The sequence below is a fragment of the Nomascus leucogenys genome, chromosome 15 (genome assembly GCF_006542625.1).
Source record: "Nomascus leucogenys isolate Asia chromosome 15, Asia_NLE_v1, whole genome shotgun sequence".
Classification (NCBI taxonomy): Eukaryota; Metazoa; Chordata; class Mammalia; order Primates; family Hylobatidae; genus Nomascus; species Nomascus leucogenys.
Genome location: NC_044395.1, coordinates 24,684,542 through 24,704,376, shown reverse-complemented (window position 1 = coordinate 24,704,376; position 19,835 = coordinate 24,684,542). Strand labels below are relative to the sequence as shown.

The following is a 19,835-nucleotide window of genomic DNA, read 5'->3' as shown; positions in this document are numbered from 1 at the left end:
ATGTTCACCAAATCTTCCCTTTGCTCTCCTGCCTTTCCCATTCCGCTTGTAGCCAAGAGAACTCGCTACATGACTAGTTCTGACCATGAAATATTGGCAGAAGAGACAGGTGTCATTCCCAAGCCCAGGCGGTGAACAGCCCTGTGGGGTTCTCTAGCCTCTGTCTCCCTGACATGGTGCCTAAGAGGTCATATGTTCCTCCTGGTGTAGGGAAATCCAGGTCCCTGAGGGACTGTGCAGAGCAACATGCCCCCAAATGAACAGAGAGCAAGGCATGGGCCTCTAAGGTGTAAGCCTTGTGGGTGGTAGAGCCTCACCTGCTCTGACTGATGGAAATGGGCAGAGGGAAGAAGGGAAACCCCTTCTGATGGGGGTGGGAGGCCTGAAGGAAGCCCTGGAGATAGGAAAGTCCTAGAGGGGACTGGCTCTACTGGAACAGCCACACTCTGCCAGGAAGTTGCAAAAACTTGTTGCAGGTGGGAGGCGGGGTGTGCAGCAGGCAGCCCACTCACAGAGAGGCTGGAGTGAAGGATGTGTGGTCAATAACAAGGGTGATCAGAGGAGAGACATTTTTAGGAATTCATTGCATTTGTGGAGTAAAAGAAAGCAGACATGACACATAGTACCTGCTGAATGATGTCAATTATATAAAGTGCAAGCCAGATAAAACATACCTACCTGTTAGAGTTTTGAGACGGTGCTGACCTTGGAGGGAGGGCTAGGGCCTGAGAAAAGCACTAGGGATGTCTGCGGGGATGCACACTCTGCTCTGGCCTTTTCCTGAATCCACTGGCATTCATCACACGGTTCCCTAACCTGCAAATGTTTGTACTCTTACACTTCAATGACAAGTCATTAAAATCCACTAGCCCCATCATTATTAAAAAGTCTTTATTTGTGCACAGTGCTGTACAAGGTTTTATCCAAGGAGAACTGAGCATGTCTCAAACTCTGTTTTAAAATAGCCATTTCAGGGCTGATGTACAGCTGCCGTTGACTCATCTTGCTTTCTGCATAGAACAGAAATGAGGATAATCCATAACTATTTGTTTCTCCCCAAGGCCATGGGCTAGAAGAGGATATTGATTTGTAAGAATTACTCATGCTGACTGAGGACTGTTTGCCAGCCCCAGGTTAGCAAAGGAAGCCCAGCTGACTCAGACAGCCTTGAGAACATTGGGTTCTTCTGGAGTTTGAGGGAGCAATAACAGAATGCCTTCTCTTAGCCAAGTGTTCCTTGGGTCTTCAGTGTGGTCTCCAGTCCAGCAGCCTCGGTTTCACTTGGTAACTTGTCTGAAATGCAAATTCTTGGGCCCCACTCCTGACATGCTGAATCAGAAACTCTGGTAGCGAAGCCCAGCACGTGTGTTTTCACAACTCTTGCAGGCAGTTCTGCTGCACATTCGAGTGAGAACCATGGGCTAAATCCATTGAGAAACAAAGCAAAAGAAGAAGACGGTGAAGCTGTCAGACCACCTTCATCCTTGATAAAGCTAGCACTAGAGAATGTGGGCTTACGCCTGTGGCGACTGGGCTTTCTAATACTGAACCCCAGACTTGCCCCTCCCAGGTGGGAGCCTGGCCTCTGTGAAACTATGGCATGGAAGAGCAGACTATGGCATGGAGGTGCTTATGCTTCCTGCAGACAGCTTATTCCCCAAAGGAAAATCCGGGAACAGGACTAGGCTACAAACCCACCAGTCAAGCAACTCATTCCACCTGCCTGGAAACAAACGAGTGGACCACCAGGGAAAGGGTTTGGTGCTGATTGACGACTGTTGCATCCACACTGGAGGAGGGAAGCCCCCCCAAACCAATGCATTTCCTAAGTATTAGTGACTAGCTTCCCCGCTTTGTGTTGCTCCACCCATCAGCTTTGGGCTTACACAGTTGGGAAAAGAACTTGACCAGGACTGACATCTGATAGTTACAGAAGCACTCTTCATGGGTCACTGCCCAGCCTGATCGGTGTGGGCAATTCACGGGTGAAGAAAAGTGGGTTTTTCTCACACATTGCAGTCTTTCTGCCCTGTGCAGAAGAGAGCCAAGAAGAAACCCAGCCAACAGGGCATGAAAAGTGAGAGCTGAGTATGTTCTGTTTCCTCAGAAAGGGTTTGACTAGGTGGTGCTTTGACCTGTCATTATCTTAATGCATTTTTTGGTATCTGAATATAAGCAATCTTCATCACTCGTTTTTTTTTTTTTTTCCCGCAAGATGGTGAATTACAGGCTTCTAGCATGCCTCAGCCACTTGGAAATAGCAAAATAGTGCATAAAGATCAATTCTGTGAGCTTTAAGATGGAAAATGGGAATCCACCAGCATAACAAAACACACCCCAGATCCCAAGGAGAAGGTAGGCAGGCAGCCCCCATGATGGCGCCCAGCCAATAAAAGTGAGTGACGCCCCAGAACCTAGGAGGGTCAGAGAGTCCCTCATGGCCCATCTTTCCACAGGGGTTCCATACAACCCAGGCCAAGGGAGAGCACTGCATTTCTCCCAAGCCCTGGAGCTAACTTAGGAAGCTGCCTGGACATGGAAAAGTGGCAGATACTTTCCCAGACCCGGGATCAAGAGAAGGATGCCACTTTTAATCCAGGCTCATACAAAGTCAGTCACGCTTTGGTGACCCTGGCAGTGTAGCCATGCAGTCATTTTAGTCTCAGGTTAGAGACTGGAGCGTTTGCTCTGGAGCAGAGCAGGGGCCTCCACAGCCAGAACTGGGCAGCAAATGTGGAAGGTGTCCCAGCAGTAGGCACTGGAATTGTGCTCTCCTCTGTCACAGGCCTGGAGCAGGAGGAGGGCTGCCACCGCCACAGTTTCTCGTGGGCAAAAAGATTTGTAGTCAGAGCCAACTTGGCACCCTGGAACTGCCTGCATGTGTAATTGCTGGGTGCCTTAGAGATCGTGGCACAGCAGGGCCCTCTCTACTCTACCCCCAGACATATCTCCAGGCATTTGGAGCACCTGCTCACCTGAACTGACAGCCTAAGCTGCTCCACTCTTCCTGAGTGAGTCCTTGGTGTAGCGGGGCCCTCTTTGCTCCACTCAGGGAGACCTCCAGGCATTTGGAGCACCTGCTTCCATGGATTAGCAGCCTGGATCACCCCATCCTTCCTGTATGGAGTTTGTGGTGCAGGAGGCGCTCTCTTTGCTCCATGCCCAGGCAGATCTCCAGGCATATAGAGGACCTTCCTACCCAGATTGATAGCCTGAGTCACTCCACCCTTCCTGAGCAGAGATCATGGTGCAGGGGGCCATTTTTGATCCTTCAGGCAGATCTCCAGCAATCTGGAGCACCCACTCACTCTCCTGGAGTAGGAGTTTAGGATGCCCCCACTCCCTGTGCAGAGAACTTGGAGCTGAGAAGTTTCCCAGCTCCATATCTAGGCACACCTCTGGGTGCTTGGTGGCTGCCCATTGGACCTCTTCCTCTGCACTGGTGCTTATGCTTGCCATTAGGGGACCTGTAAGCAGTCCTTCCTAGTCCAGCCCCACTTATCTTGGTCCTGTCCACCCACCCATCTTGGTCTCCCCTTCCGGGGGCTGAGCAGGGAGCTCGGACCATGGTGCACTGCACAGATCAACCCACTGCCTGAGGAAAAAAGAGAGCTTCTTCCAGTAACAAGGATCAAGTATACATCCATCTGTGTTGGCTGCAGCTGGCTTTTACGCATCAGTGCCATCCACTGGCCTGTAGGTCAAACCACACTGCCCAATATAAAACCTGCTAACAGATGTGAACAGGGCTATTCATAAAAAGAACAAAAGAATGGCATTAGCCGGGCATGGTGGCTCATGCCTGTAATCCCAGAACTTTGGGAGGCCGAGGCAGGCAGATCACTTAAGGTCAGGAGTTCAAGACCAGCCTGGCCAAGATGGCAAAACCCCATCTCTACCAAAAATACAAAAATTAACCAGGCATGGTGGTGTGCCCTTGTGATACCAGCTACTCGGGAGGTTGAGGCAGGAGAATCACTTGAACCTAGGAGGCAGAGGTTGCAGTGAGCCAAGATCACACCACTGCACTCCAGCCTGGGCAACAAGAGCGAGACTCTGTCTCAAAATAATAATAATGATATAATGGCATTCGCAGCAACCTGGATGGAGGTGGAGACCATTATTTTAAGTGAAATAACTCCAGAATGGAAAAGCAAACATTGTAAGTTCTCACTTATAAGTGGGAGCTAAGCTATGAGAATGCAAAGGCATAAGAATGATACAATGGACTTTGGGAACTTGGGGGGAAGGATGGGAGGAGGGTGGGGGATAAAAGACTACATATTGGGTAACAGTGTACACTGCTCAGGTGATGGGTGGACCTAAATCTCAGAAATCTCCACTAAAGAACTTATTCATGTAACCAAACACCACTAACAGGCTAACAGGGAACTTCTCAGCAGAAACCTTACAAGCCAGAAAAGACTGGGGCCTTCTTATGGCATTCTCAAAGAAATTCCAACAAAGATGCTATATCCTACCAAACTAAGCTTCAGAAGCAAAGAAGAAATAACCTCTTTTATGGACAAGCAATCACTAAGAGAATTTTTTTACCACCAGACCAGACTTACAAGAGATCCTTAAGGGTGTTCTAAACATGGAAATGAAAGAACAATACCTATCACCACAAACCACTCTTACATACATGGCTCGCAGACCCTATAAAGCAACCGTACAATAGAAACTACAAAATAGCCAGCTAATAACTTCACGATAGGATCCAAACTTCACATATCAACATTAACATTGAATGTCAATGTTCTGAATGCCCCACATAAAAGGCACAGAGTGACAAATTAGATTTTAAAAAAACCACGAGACCCATACATCTACTATCCTCAAGAGACCCACTGACATGTAATGACACCCATAGGTTCAAAGCAAAGGGTTGGAGGAAGATCTATCATGCAAATGGAAAATAAACAAGAGCAGGAGTCAATAGTTTTATATCAGATAAAACAAACTTTAAATGAACAACAGTTAAAAAAAAAAAAAGACAAGGGCATTACATAATGACAAAGGGATCAATTCAATAAGAGACTTAATTATCCTGAACATATATATGCACCCAACATTGGAGCATCCAGCTTAATAAAACAAATACTTCCGGACTATGAAAAGAGTTAGACAGCCAAACAATAACTGTGGGGTCCTTTAACACTCCACCAACGGCATTAGATCATCAAGGCAGAAAACTAAAAAATTTTGGACTTAAATTTGACATTTGATCAATGGGGCCTAACAGACATCTACAGACTATTCTACCCATCAATCACAGAATATACATTCTTCTCATCTACATACAGAAAATACTGTAAGATTGGCCACATGCTCAGCCAAAAAGCAAGTTTCAATAAATTAAAAAACCTGAAGTCATGCCAATCATACTCTAGAACTACAGTGGAAGAAAAATAGAAATCAATACAAAGAAGATCTCTCAAAACCACACAATTACATGGAAATTAAACAGCTTGCTCCAGAATGATTTTTCAGTAAACAATAAAATAAACGCAGGAATCAAAAAAATTCTTTTGGCCAGGTGTGGTGGCTCATGCCTGTAATCCCACCACTTTGGGAGGCCAAGGCGGGCAGATCACCTGAGTTCAGGAGTTCAAGACCAGCCTGACCGACACTGAGAAACTCCATCTCTACTAAAAATACAGAATTAGCCAGGTGTGGTGGCACATGCCTGTAATCCCAGCTACTTGGGAGGCTGAGGCAGGAGAATCGCTTGAACCCAGGAGGCAGAGGATGTGGTGAGCCGAGATCGTGCCATTGCACTCCAGCCTAGGCAACAAGAGCGAAACTCCATCTCAAAAAAATAAAAAAAGTATTTGGAATACATGAAAACAGAGACATACATACCAAAATTTCTGTGATGCAACAAAAGCAATGTTAAGAGGAAAGTTTATAGCACTAAATGCCTACTTCTTTGGAAGGCCAAGGTGGGTGGATTACTTGAGGTCAGGAGTTTGAGACCAGCCTGGCCAACATGGTGAAACCTCGTCTCTACTAAAGATACAAAAATTAGACGGGCATTGTGGTGCGTGCCTGTAATCCTAGCTACTCAGGAGGCTGAGGCAGAATTGCTTGAACCCGGGAAGCAGAGGCTGCAGTAAGCCGGAGGCTGCAGTGAGCCGAGATTGTGCCACTGTACTTCAGCCCAGGTGATAGGGAGCAAGTCTCCATCTTAAATAAATAAATAAATAAATATAAATGCTTACATCAAGAAGATGGAAATATCTCAAATTAACAATCTAACATCATACCTAGAGGAACTAGAAAAACAAGAACTAATCCCCTAACTAGCAGGAGAAAAGAAATAACTAAAATCAGAGCAGAACTGACATTGAGACCCAAAAATCCATACAAAAGATCAACAAAACCAAAAGTTGGTTATTTGAAAGAATAAAAATGATCAATAGACCACTAACTAGATTAACAGAAAAAAAAGAGATGATCCAAATAAGCACAATCAGAAATGAGAAAGGTGACATTACAACTGATCCCACAGAAATACAAAAGATCTTCAGAGACTATTATCAACACATCTGTGAGCACAAACTAGAAAATCAAGAGGAAATGGATAAATTCTTGGACACACATAATCTCCCAAGATTGAATCAGGAAGAAATCGAAACTCTGAATAGAGCAGTATCAAGTTTCAAAATTGAATCAGTAATAAAAAACCCAGCGCCAAGAAAAGCTCTGGACCAGATGGATTCACGGCTGAATTCTACCAGATGTACAAAGAAAAGTTAATACCAATTCTACTGAAACTATACCCAAAAATTGAGGAAGAGGGAATCCCCCCAACTCATTCTATGAAGCCAGCACAACCCTGATACTAACACCTGGCAAAGACACAACAAAAAAAGAAAACTACAGACTAATATCCCTGATGAACACAGACACAAAATCCAAAACAAAATACCAGCAAATCAAACCCAGTTAATTCACCATGATCAAGTCAGCTATATTACTGGGATGGCAAGGCTGGTTTAAGACACACAAATCAATAAATATGATTCACCAGATAAACAGAATTAAAAACAAAAACGATATGATTATCTTAACAGATGCAGAAAAATCTTTTGATAAAATCCAATATCCCTTCATGATAAAAACCTTCAACAGAGTAGGCATTGAAGGAACATATCTCAAAATAATAAGAGCCATCTATAACAAACCCACACTGAACAGGCAAAAGCTGGAAGGATTCCCCTTATGAACAGGAACAAGACAAGGATGCCCACTCTTACCACACCTATTCAGCATAGTACTTGAAGCCTTAGCAAGAGCAATCAAGTGCCAGGCGCAGTGGCTCATGCCTGTAATCCCAGCACTTTGGGAGGCCAAAGCAGGTAAATCACCTGAGGTCATGAGTTCAACACCAGTCTGGCCAACATGGCGAAACCCCATCTCTACCAAAATTACAAAAATTAGCCAGGTGTGGTGCTGTGTGCCTGTAGTCCCAGCTACTCAGGAGGCTGAGGCAGGAGAATAGCTCGAACCTGGGAGGTGGAGGTTGTAGTGAGCCGAGATCATGCCACTGCACTCCAGCCTGGGTGACAGAGGAGACTCTGTCTCAAAGAAAACAAAAATTAAAATAAATCGTAGATGATCCAAACAAAGGGAAAAACATTCCATGTTCATGGATAGGAAGAATCAATATTATTAAAATGGCCATACTGCCCAAAGCCATGTACAGATTCAATACTATCCTTATCAAACTACCAAGGTCATTTTTCACAGAATTAGAAAAAGCTGTTCTAAAATTCATATTGAACCAAGAAAGAGCCCAAATAGCCAGAGCAATCCAAAGCAAAAAGAACAAAATCAGAGGCATCACATAACCCAGCTTCAAACTATACTGTAAGGCTGCCATAACCAAAACAGCATGATATGAGTATAGAAACAGACACACAGACCAATGGAACACAGTAGAGAACCCAGAAATAAAGCTACACACCTACAACCATCTGATCTTTGACAAAGTTGACAAAAATAAGCCGTGAGGAAAGGACTCCCTATTAATAAATGGTGTTGGGATAACTGGCTATCTATATGCAAAAGAATGAAACTAGACCACTACCTTTCACCATATACAAAAAGTAACTCAAGCTGGATTAAAGATTTAAATGTAAGACCTCAAATTATAAAAATTCTAGAAGAAAACCTGGCCCTAGCAAAGAATTTATGGCTAAGTCCTCAAAAGCAATTGCAGCAAAAGCAAAAATTGACAAGTGGAACCTAATTTAACTAAAGAGCTTCTGCACAGCAAGCGAAACTATCAACAGAGTAAGCAGACAATCTGCAGAATGGGAGAAAATATTCCCAAACTATGCATCTGACAAAGGTTTAATATCCAGAGTCTCTGAAAAATTTAAATCATTCAAGAAGCAAAAAACAAATAACTCCATTAAAAAGTAGGCAGAGGACATGAACAGACACTTCTCAAAAGAAGACATACAAGCAACTACAAACATATGAAAAAATGTTCCACATCACTAATTACCAGAGAAATGCAAATCAAAACCACAATGAGATACCATCTCACAGTAGTCTGAGTGGTTAGGTATTGAAAAGTCAAAAAAAAAAAAAATAGATGCTGGGGAGGTGTGGAGAAAGGGAATGCTTATAGACTGTTGGTGGGAATGTAAATTAGTTAGCCACTGTGGAAAGCAGTTTGGAGATTTCTCAAAGAACTTAAAACAGAACTATCATTTGACCCAGTAATACCATCACTGGGTATATATTTAAAAGAAAAGAAATCACTCTACCAAAAAGACACATGCACTTATATGGTCACCACAGCAGTACGCACAATACCAAAGATATGGAATCAACCTAGGTGCCCATCAACAGTGGACTGGATAAAGAAAATGTGGTACATATACACCATGGAATACTATGCAGCCATAAAAAAGGATGAGATCATGTCCTTTACAGCAACATGAATGCAGCTGGAGGCCATTATTCTAAGCAAATTAACATAGGAACAGAAAACCAAATACCACATATTTTCACTTCTAAGTTGGAGATAAACATTGAGTACACGTGGACATTAAGATGGGAACAATAGACATTGGGGACTACTAGAGATGGGAGAGAGGGTTGGGGGCAGGGGTTGAAAAACCACCTATTGGGTAGTATGCTCACTACCCAGGTGACAGGATCATTCATACCCCAAACCTCAGCATCATGCAATAAATTCATGTAACAAACCTACACATGTACACCCTACATCTAAAATAAATCTTGAAATTATAAAACAAAATAGAATAAACTATTTTCTCCTCTCAACTGCACATTTTTGCCATCTAATGACTTCCTCTTTAACATGAAAATTATGCTACTCCTTTCCCTTTTCCAAAGAAGAGACTCTAAGAACAAAAAGAACCTTAGAAATCATTTAGTCCAAACACCTCATTTTACAGCAGAGGAATCAGAGGCCCTGAGAGTTGGAGTGACTTGTCCAAATTCCAACTACTAATTAGTGGCAGAGCTGCAGCAAATGCCCAGGTTTTAACACCTATGGGCTGAAAACTCTCAATCCTTCACAGCTTCATAAACTAAACTTTTGATTATACAGCATTATCTCTAATTGGGATTCTCTCTTACTGCACTGTAAACCGAAGCAATTGGTAATTTGTCCCATATATTTTATAATAATGTCCCTTCATATCACCAGTCCTGGCTAGAAAAACCCATATGTAAAAAAGTTTTTTGCCCAGTGCATTGCACAGGAATTAGCTGTTGAAGGCAGTGGCCCATACTGTGCCCTCTTTATCTTTTGACCTGGAGCCTCAGGTTCCCTGATATATCTATTAAAAGGTGAGAGTAAGAACAGATGTGGCACAACTGTTCAGAGTTACTTGTTCAATGTTTTAAAGAGCTTGACAGATGATTTCCTCAACTCTCTTCCAGACTGTATTTTTTAATACACAAAAAGTAATCTTGCAAGAGCTGTTTGCCCCTGCCATAGGATAACAACAGGCTGGAGTGCAGTGGCGCAATCCTGACACACAGTAACCTCCGCCTCCCGGGTTCAAGCGATTCTCCTGCCTCGGTCTCGCGAGTAGCTGTGACTACAGGCACCTGCCACCACACCCAGCTAATTTATGTATTTTTAGTAGAGATGGGGTTTTGCCATGTTGGCCAGGCTGGTCTGGAACTCCTGACCTCAACTGATCTGCCCACCTCAGCCTCCCAAAGTGCTGGGATTACAGGGGTGAGTCACTGCACCAAGCCAGATATTATGACTTTTCATTTCATTGCATTCCCAGGTCTTATGACTGAATGATTTTATGCCAACTTCCACTTATAATCAAGGAGAGGCCTGAGAAACCATAACTTGATAAGAAACCACAACTATGTGGTTATCCTTTAAGTTATAAAAGTGCCTGATAACCAAAGATTTCACATAAATTACAAGAGACCACTTTGGGAATAAATATTCCTTGATATTAGACAAACAATATCATATCTGCCTAGTGAAAGGTTATTTTGTTTATATGTCCCCTGTAGGAGGAGGTTGTCTCTAAAATAACTAGACTTAATATCCGTGAAAAACATCAGTGACAGATGGAAAATTCTATGTCATGTTGGCATATTTTGTGGGGTTTTTCTGAAAATCTTTAAGGGGTACCTTTGTGCCCAGCAAATATCTGTCAAATAATCACAGCACAACATGCTCTTGAAGGCTCTAAGAGTGACTTTTTTTTGTTGTTTTTTTTGTTTTGTTTTGTTTTGTTTGAGACAGGGTCTCACTTTGTTGCCCAGGCTGGGGCGCAGTGGTGCGATCTCAGCTCACTGCAACCTCCACCTCCCGGGTTCAAGCGATTCTCCTGCCTCAGCCTCCCGAGTAGCTGGGACTACAGGCACCCACCACCATGCCCAGCTAATTTTTGTATTTTCAAACATACAAAATTTTCACAACGGGGTTTCACCATGTTGGCCAGGACGGTCTCGCTCTCTTGACCTCGTGACCCATCCGCCTCAGCCTCCCAAAGTGCTGGGATTACAGGCATGAGCCACTGTGCCTGGCCAGAGTGACTGTTAATGCAGCTGACTCATGTCACAATCTGTCACCCAATCCTCTAAGCTTCGGTCCTTGGACATTCAAAACACCTCAAAGTGCCAGGACTAGTGCCATCTTATGAATTAATAATGCTGCTTCACGTCCCAGCTCTGCAACTGAACTCTCCTCAACCCTCTTTCTCCAAACACTGGCCAGGTCCGAAGTAACTGAAATCAGAGAAGATGGGAAACTGAGATGGGGCAGGCAAGTGATATTCACCGCCTACCACCAGGATGCAGAATCAAGTGCGCAGTAAGGCTCAGGCTGATGTTAGAATATATTTATTGCTACATTTATATACAATTATACAAACAGCCCAGACAGGAAAGAAATGTCGCATCGATTTCTGCAGATTCCACCAACACGTGCACAGAAATGGAGCTGTTCACCACTGAGTTTGCTCTTGGATTGAAGCCAAATATAAGTCACATACATTTTTTGAAAAAGTGGGAAATTCTTGGAAATCCTCTCCACAGATTCTTCCTTACAAGCTAGTCATGCAGAAAAAAGTGGGTTATCAGAAGCTGATGCCTTCCAGCATCTGTTTGGGGGATAGAGTCTTGAAGATGGGGTACAGTAGATGCTGGCTTGGGACTGCAGGGTGCCGTGCGAAGTCCCAAGTCCTGGCCCATCTTGCTAAGGTCTGTCTTTAGGAAAAGCAATTGAGAGGGGTCTGGAGAGAAAGAGAATAGCAAGAAAGGGAAATCCAACAGTAAACTGAGAAGAGGAGAGAATCATGAGCCAGGGCCCTGGGTAAGGGAATACTGGTCCATCCAGTTCCAGCTGAGATTGCAGACTTTGGGGGATATACACATTCAGAACACCAGGTATGTCCTTATCCTAAAGCTTCCCATATGTCAGTAGCCAGGGGCCTGCATGAAGACACAGAAAGTGAATAGGAAAGTCAGGCAAGAAAGAAGAAAACTCAACTCGAACACTCGTATTATCAACATTCAGTTGAAAAGGCATGACCCTGAATGTCTTTGCACATTTTCTAAGTTAACATTTAGTCATGGTTAGTTGATGGTTGAGTGATGAAGGGGAATGGAATGCCGGTGAGGAAATGTAATGATGTACAGATTGTATCAAAATAAAGGTGCATCCACAAACTCTACACTCTGACCTCAGCCTGGTTAGAATTACTTTTGGCCTCAAAAGGAGTCTCACATACAGATTTTGCAATGTTCTGATCCAGAATTATGATGTGGATATAAGATCACGGTATAAACACTCTCTCTTTCATGTCACAGTCACATACACCATAGTGACGTGAATCCCAAGAGAAATTGTTGAGCAGCCACAGGGCATGTGTGCTTAGGGAATGAGTTCACCTTATTTACACCAGCTCCATCTGACCCACCTCAGGCCCCTTCCCACCTCGGGAATCCAGGAGGGAGGACCTGCAGATTGGGTTTACTCTGGCCTCCTCAGCTAAAATCAGCTCAGAGCCTCAGAGAAAGGTCTGAAGGTTGAGAAAAAAAGCCCATGAGTCTAAATACACCAGACTGTGCCAGCCTTTGGGGCTGATTAGTAATTTGGGTACAGTCTGGTCCCAAGGCTGCAGGGGTTCTATTCATGAGGAAACCCGTCAGTTCTATCTTGTTCATGGCTTTATTTTATTTTTGAGACAGGGTCGCGCTCTGTCACCCAGGCTGGAGTGCAGGGGTGTGATCTTGGCTCACTGCAGCCTTAACCTCCTGGGCTTAAGCAATTCTCCCACCTCAGCCTCCTGTGTAGCTAGGACCACAGGCATGTGCCACTATGCTCAGATAACTTTTTGTATTTTTTGGAGAGCCAAGGTTTTGCCATGTTGCCCAGGCTGGTCTCAAACTCCTGAGTTCATGCAACCCACCTGTCTCAGCCTCCAAATATGCTGGGATTACAGGCACAAGCCATAGCACCTGGCCTGTCCATGGCTTTAGATGTCACATTTAATTCCTTAATGTCACCATAATCCTACAGGCCCCTAGTCACGAGGAAGATAGGATGACAGTGCTGTGATGAAGCCCTGGGGGCAGTGGGAGAAGGACCAGAACATCACTCAAGAGTCCCTGTTCTTTCTCTTGGGTCAATAATTTTATAATCAACTATGGAGAGGCCCAGCAGTTCTTCCAAGGCTGCCAACTATGTGACACCTCAAGCCAGAGGATGTGGCAATCACCAACTCTGTGGATCCCTTTATAAATTCATGTCTAGATAATTCAAAATCTCTTTCTGTCATTTGATCTTGACTTTTCATTCAGAAACTTTCTTTTCCTACTTCTGACGACAATAGCTCAGAGTCAAACTCACTCAAAGGATTTGCTCTAAAAAGAACATTAACAGATGAAAATCAAGGAGGAAAAATTATAAAAGATCAGGTAGATTTTACTTTGGGGAGTTTTACTAGTTGACAAAATGGAAAGAGTTACATCAATGAATTTCTGCACTGGAAGAAATGGCTAAAGATAAATAGCTAAGAAGAGTATTGTTTGCGGCAACCTATGGCACATTAAGAATGTGCTTTAACCCAGGATTTTAGCTCAAATATCAGAAATAAGACAAGCTGGATTCTCAGCTAGACCCATTTCAAAGAGAGTGAGAGCAAACGACGATGGATGTGTCGTAGCGTTTCAAGTGGACTTTGAAACAATGAAAGTGTTTTGGTAGTGTCATGAAATAGCAGAGAGAATCTGGCACGACCTTAAACTTATTTCAGGGCAGGCCAAATTCAAGGCCAAAGAAGCAAATTGCTTCTAAAAGTTCCCTACCCTAAATGAACACACGTGACCATTTTTTGTCACATAAATAGTCTAAAACATAATATTTCTATAAAGAACATTGGTTCTACATCTTTAAGTATTATCTCAAATATATTGACATTTAGCTAGAAGGAGGTTCAGAGAACTTTGGGAAGCTTAATCAGCAAGTTGGGGGAACTCAAGATTTACAACATAAACAACATTGTTGTGGTTTTATTCAGAAATGGGATGAGTCAAATAGTCTCTGCCAAAAAAAAAAAAAAAGAATTTAAAAACAACCTGCTGTCATGGTAATCATATTGAAAAATGATTTTTAAATATTACCAAATTCAGGTCAGTACATAATACTATATTAACCTAGCTTATTAACCAATTCTTTAATTCCTCTACTCCAGGAATCCCCAACCCCTGGGCCGAGGACCAGTACCGGCGTGTGGCCTGTTACGAACTGGGTGGCATAGCAGAAGCTGAGCGGTGAACAAGCATTACGGCCTGAGCTCCGCCTCTTGTCAGATCTGCAGCAGCATTAGATTCTCAAAGGAGCGAATCCTATTGTGAATTCCGCATGCGAGGGTTCCACGTTGCATGCTCCTTTATGGGAATCTAATGCCTGATGATTTGAGGTAGAACAGTTTCACCCCAAAACCATCCCCTCCACCCCCCCAACCCCACTCCCAGCCCGTGGAGAATTTGTCTTCCATGAAACCAGTCCTTGGTGCAAAAAGGTTGGGGGCCACTGTTCTACTCAATGTGCATGTACAAAACTTCATTTTTAAGTAAATCTGAATATGTCTTTTTTTTTTTTTTTGAGACGGAGTCTCGCTGTCATCCAGGATGGAGTGCAGTGGTGCCATCTCGGCTCACTGCAACCTGTGCCTCCTGGATTCAAGCAATTCTTCTGCCTCAGCCTCCGAAGTAGCTGGGACTACAGGCATGCACCACCACTCCTGGCTAATTTTTTTTTGTATTTTTAGTAGAGATGGGGTTTCACCATGTTGGCCAGGCTAGTCTCGAACTCCTGACCTCAGGTGATCCACCTGCCTCCACCTCTTAAAGTGCTGGGATTATAGGCATGAGCTACCGGACCGGGCCTGAATATGGATTTTTTAAAAAGAAGAAAAACCTCCCAGCAGAACACAAGTGTCATAAGAGAACTTGCACCATAATACTTTCATTCTCAATGCTCGAGAGGGCTCTTTCTAAAGGTAAGAGAATCCTCTGAAGTAGGAGGTCCAATCAGCTCACCAAGATTACAGGTAAAACATCATTTTAATAAATTCTAGCTCACCTCAAAATTATTAAATTGGAGGATGACGTTCTTGATTGGCAAAGAGCCCAAGAGATGCAAACTATTGGGAAAGAACCTGGAAGGGATGGAATCAGAGGCTGTAAAGATAGAGGTCGCTCTTGATCAGTTCCTTTGACTTGAAATCCACAGGTCCTGTGGATGAACAGGTTCAGATTTTATGAGGTCCCACCAGCATCCTGGCAGTGGAAGGTGTGGCAGGTCTAGTGGGCAGGTGAGCTGGCCCTGGCCACGGCTGCCAGTTGTACTTACCTAGTGAGGGAGGGAGCCTTCTTCCTAAGGGTTACATTTGCTTTATGCTGCTTTGGCAAGAGCGCATCTGGAACAATGCATACAGTTTGGGTCCCCACCTTTCAAAAGAGACATTAAGAGGTTAGAAAGCATTTAGCAAAAGAACACAGTAGGAAGCTGAATGGGCAGGTTCACTGCTTGCTCAGCACATTGCAACATCAGGGCGCCCTTGTCAGCCTGGATTATGTAGGGCTTGTTATTGTCAAACTGTCTGCCTAATCTTTAACCTCTTTTTTTTTCCAGTCCACCTTTGAAACTCCACGATTAGAATGTGGAAATAAGAATAACTTTAAACCTTCCTTTTAAATAGATGCTAGACTTCAAATAGTGCAGCAACTCTACACAAGCTAACTAGTCTCTTTCAATAATAAAACCTATAATTTAGAATAGTAGGTCTTGTCTTAAAGCCATAAAAATCAGAACTTCATGTCATTCAGTAATGCGTTCTACCAGATTTTATATTTTACTTGAAGTTGTCTTTTGATTAACCTAGGCATTGTTATTTTCAGGTAGCAATCAGACTAATGGATCCAAAATACTTTGTAGTGCCTACTCTAAAATCAATAGTTGCTATGTTTTTGAATAAGCAAATTATCAGTACCTGCCTACTAAAAGACTGGACAGGTTAAGACAAACAAACCATGAAAACTACCTCCTCTGCAGACACGTTGGCATTGCCGGAATTAAAAAGGTCAATTTCAGCCCTACTCTCTCTGGTCTCTCTTCCTCGGCTGACTCACCTGCCATTCTCCGATATATCCCTTAGAGATAAAACAAAGGCAGAATTAACTCAACAAAGAAACTGCTAAACTGGCCAAGCTTATCCATGAGTCAGTTCCCTGACTGGGGAGAACACTGGTTATAGTATTTTCTAACCTTGTGGGTAAAACAATTAGAAATGCAGTTACTAGCAATCTGTATCTTACGAATGAGTTATGTACCCAAAGGGCAGCTGTGGTGGGCTGTTTCCCACAGAAACCACGTCATGAAGAGTGATTTTGTTTCTAGGCAGTTTAACCCATAATGAAAAACTGAGTCTTTGCAGTAAAATACAGTAGAAACTCCAAATTTGTCAAAGATTGTAATAAAGGAATATAGAAACAATGACATTTATTAACGGTTTTATAATTCTTCTTTAATACTTGAGCTTGATGTTAACTTGGGCAGAAATAATTCGACGGTTCAATAGTACCTGAAATTTAAGAACATTTTAAAGGGAATTTTAACTATTTTCAAAGACTTTGAAGGCTAGTCTGGCTGGCACTTCATTGTATGAAATGTCATTTCAGGCTGAGTAATTCCAGCACTTTGGTAGGCCGAGGCAGAGATCACCTGAGGTCGGGAGCTCGAGACCAGCCTGACCAACATGGAGAAACCCCGTCTCTACTAAAAATAAAAAAATTAACCGGGCATGGTGGCGCATGCCTGTAATTACAACTACCCGGGAGGCTGAGGTAGGAGAATCGCTTGAACCTGGGAGATGGAGGTTGCGGTGGGCTGAGATCGGGCCATTACACTCCAGCCTGGGCAAGAAGAGCAAAACTCCCATCTCAAAAAAAAAAAAGAAATGTCATTTCAAAATGTATAGCTGTAGTTTTTCCATAGTCACTAGTAGTATTATTCTCACTGTGATTAACTAGTAGTACTATTCACGTAGATTTAGACTCATAAAGGAGCAGAGACAGCAAAGGAAGAGAATTACTTTTCATGAATATAATGAGAAAATTTAGGAGAGCATGAGAAAGGAGGATTTGGGCATAAAGTTAATAGATGAAAGGCACAAGAGAGGGAATAGAACTGAAGGAGAAAACTGCATGTATGAGTTTCCCTAATGGGGAAAGAAAGATGGAGACGTCAGAAATTTCTAGGCTTTGCCACCAGGTGGCGCAATGAGATTAGATGACAGTATTTTAGCTGAAGGCGCAACTGAAGGGTAGTGAGGATGAGATAACATAAAAATCAAATGGACTGAATATTCACAACACAGGAGGCTCAGGATTTGTGAAGCGGTAAGCCATGGGTTAGAATATATATCAAGTTATAACAAGAATATATATTAAATTATGTGTTAGAATATATAATAAGGAACACAAACCTAGTTGAACTTATTTTTTAAGATATTGTCTCACTCTGTCACCCAGGCTGGAGTGCAATGGCGCTGTCTTGGCTCACTGCAACCTCCACCTCCAGGGTTCCAGCGGTTCCTGTCTCAGCTTCCCAGGTAGCTGGGATTACAGGCACATGCCACCACACCCGGCTAATTTTTTTTTTTATTTTTTTTTTATTTTCAGTAGAGTTAAGGTTTCCCATGTTGGCTAGGCTGCTCTCAAACTCCTGACTTCAGGTGATCCGTCCGCCTTGGCCTCCCAAAGTTCTGGGATTACAGGTATGAGCCACTGCGCCCAGCCTAGTTTAACATTTTAAAGAATCTATTTATCTAGTACAGGCCATGGCTCACACCTGTAATCCCAGCACTTTGGCAGGCCGAGGCTGGGGGTGGATCACCTGAGGTCAGGAGTTTAAGACCAGCCTGGCCAACATGGGGAAACCCCATCTCTACCAAAAATACAAAAAATTACCCGGGCATGGTGGCCTGCACCTGTAGTCCCAGTTACTCTGGAGGCTGAGACAGGAATCGCTTGAACCCTGGAGGCAGAGGCTGCAGTGAGCCAAGATCATGCCACTTGCACTCCAGCCTGGGCAACAGAGCAAGACTTCATCTCAAAAAAAATAAAATCTGTCTAGTTTAGTATATTAACAAATTTTTTTTAGACAGGGTTTTGCTCTGTCCTCCAAACTGGAGTGCAGTGACATGATCACGGTTTACTGAAGCCTCAACCTCCCAAGCACAAGCAATCCTCCCACCTTAGCCTCTCGAGAAGCTGGGACCACAGGTGTGCTTCACTGCACCTGGCTAATTTTTTTTTCTTTCTATATTTTTTGTTTTTTGGTTGGGGGAGGTGGGGAGATGAGGTCTCACTATGTTGCCCAGGCTGGTCTTGATCTCCTGGGCTCAAGCAATCCTCCAGGGATTACAAGCATGAGCTGCTGCACTCAGCCAACAGTTTTTTTTTTTTTTAAAGTAAACACACACAAATGGAGCAGACATATGAAAAGGTGCTCAACATCATTGAGCTTCAGAGAAATGCAAAGCAAAACTGCAATGAGATAATCATCTTACTTCAGTTAAGATGGCTTTTATTCTATTAAGACAGGTAATAACAAATGCTGGTGAGGATGTGAAGAAAAGGGAACCTTTGTACACTGTTGGTGGGACTGTAAATTAGTACGACCACTGTAGAGAACAGTTTGGAGTCTCCTCAAAAAACTAAAAATGGAGCTACCATATGATCCAGCAACCCCACTACTGTGTATATACCCCTCAAAAAGAAAATCATTATATCAGAAAGATACCTGCACTCCCATATTAACTGCAACACTACTCACAATAGCCAAGATTTGGAAGCAACGTAAGTGTCCATCAACAGATGAATGGATAAAGAAAATGTGGTACTTGCACACAATGGAGTACTATTCAGCCATTAAAAAAATGAGATCCTGTCATTTGCAACGACATGGATGGAACTGGAGATCACTAATGTTAAGTTAAATAAGCCAGGCACAGAAGGACAAAAATTGTATGTTCTCACTGATTTGTGGGATCTAAAAATCAAAATAATTAAACTCATGGAGATAGAGAGTAAAAGCATGGTTACCAGAGGGTAAGAAGGGTAGTGGGGAAGCAGGAGGTTGGGAGGTGAGAATTGTTAATGGGTAAAAAAAAAAAAAAAAAAAAAAAAAAAAAGAAAGAAAGAATGGATAAGACCTAGTATTTGATAGCACAACAAGGTGACTATAATCAATAATAATTTAATTGTACATTTAAAAATAACTAAAAAGGTATAATTAGATTATTTGTAAAACAAAGGAGAAAAGCTTGAGGGGATGGATACCCCATTTTCCATATGTGATTATTACACATTGCATCCTTGTATCAAAATTAAATATATACACTTCTGTGCCCACAAAAATTAAAAATAAATTTTTTAAATAAAATTTTAGTAGCATCATCTACAAAAATGTTTTAAAAATTAAAAAATTAAAGTACACACACACAGTTACATCAATATACTCAGAAATTGTGTTTAATAAATTTAAAACCCTCTAGTTAAAAAGAAAAATCTCTTAGAAAAATATGTATATATATGTAAAAGGAAGTTTCACTAATCTGATAAAAGTCATGTACTAAAAATTAGTCAGGCTGGTGCCATGCGCCTATAGTCCCAGCTATTTAGGAGGCTGAGGTGGGAGGATCACTTGAGCCTGGGAGATGGAGGGTGCAGTGAGCCGAGATAGCGCCACTGCACTCCAGCCTGAGTGACAGAGTGAGACCCTGTCTCAAACAAGAAAAGAA

At 42.8% G+C, this 19,835-nt stretch overlaps 1 protein-coding gene across 3 annotated transcripts in view; it reads right to left on the bottom strand.

Moving 5' to 3' along the window:
- Positions 1-874: 874 nt before the first annotated feature.
- The window catches only part of RDX (radixin), a 103,989-nt gene continuing 85,028 nt past the window's right edge, over positions 875-19,835 (bottom strand). The window contains exons 15-16 of one of the 3 annotated variants that reach the window (XM_030828625.1): positions 15,383-15,480; positions 875-1,421 (exon numbers count right to left, since the gene is read on the bottom strand). In XM_030828625.1, coding sequence (XP_030684485.1) covers positions 15,414-15,480 — 67 coding nt within the window. In that variant the 3' untranslated portion in view covers positions 875-1,421; positions 15,383-15,413. Of the gene's footprint in view, positions 1,422-11,348; positions 11,956-15,382; positions 15,481-19,835 lie in introns of those variants that run through there. The other 2 variants (XM_004090571.3, XM_030828626.1) reach the window with 2 other exon arrangements.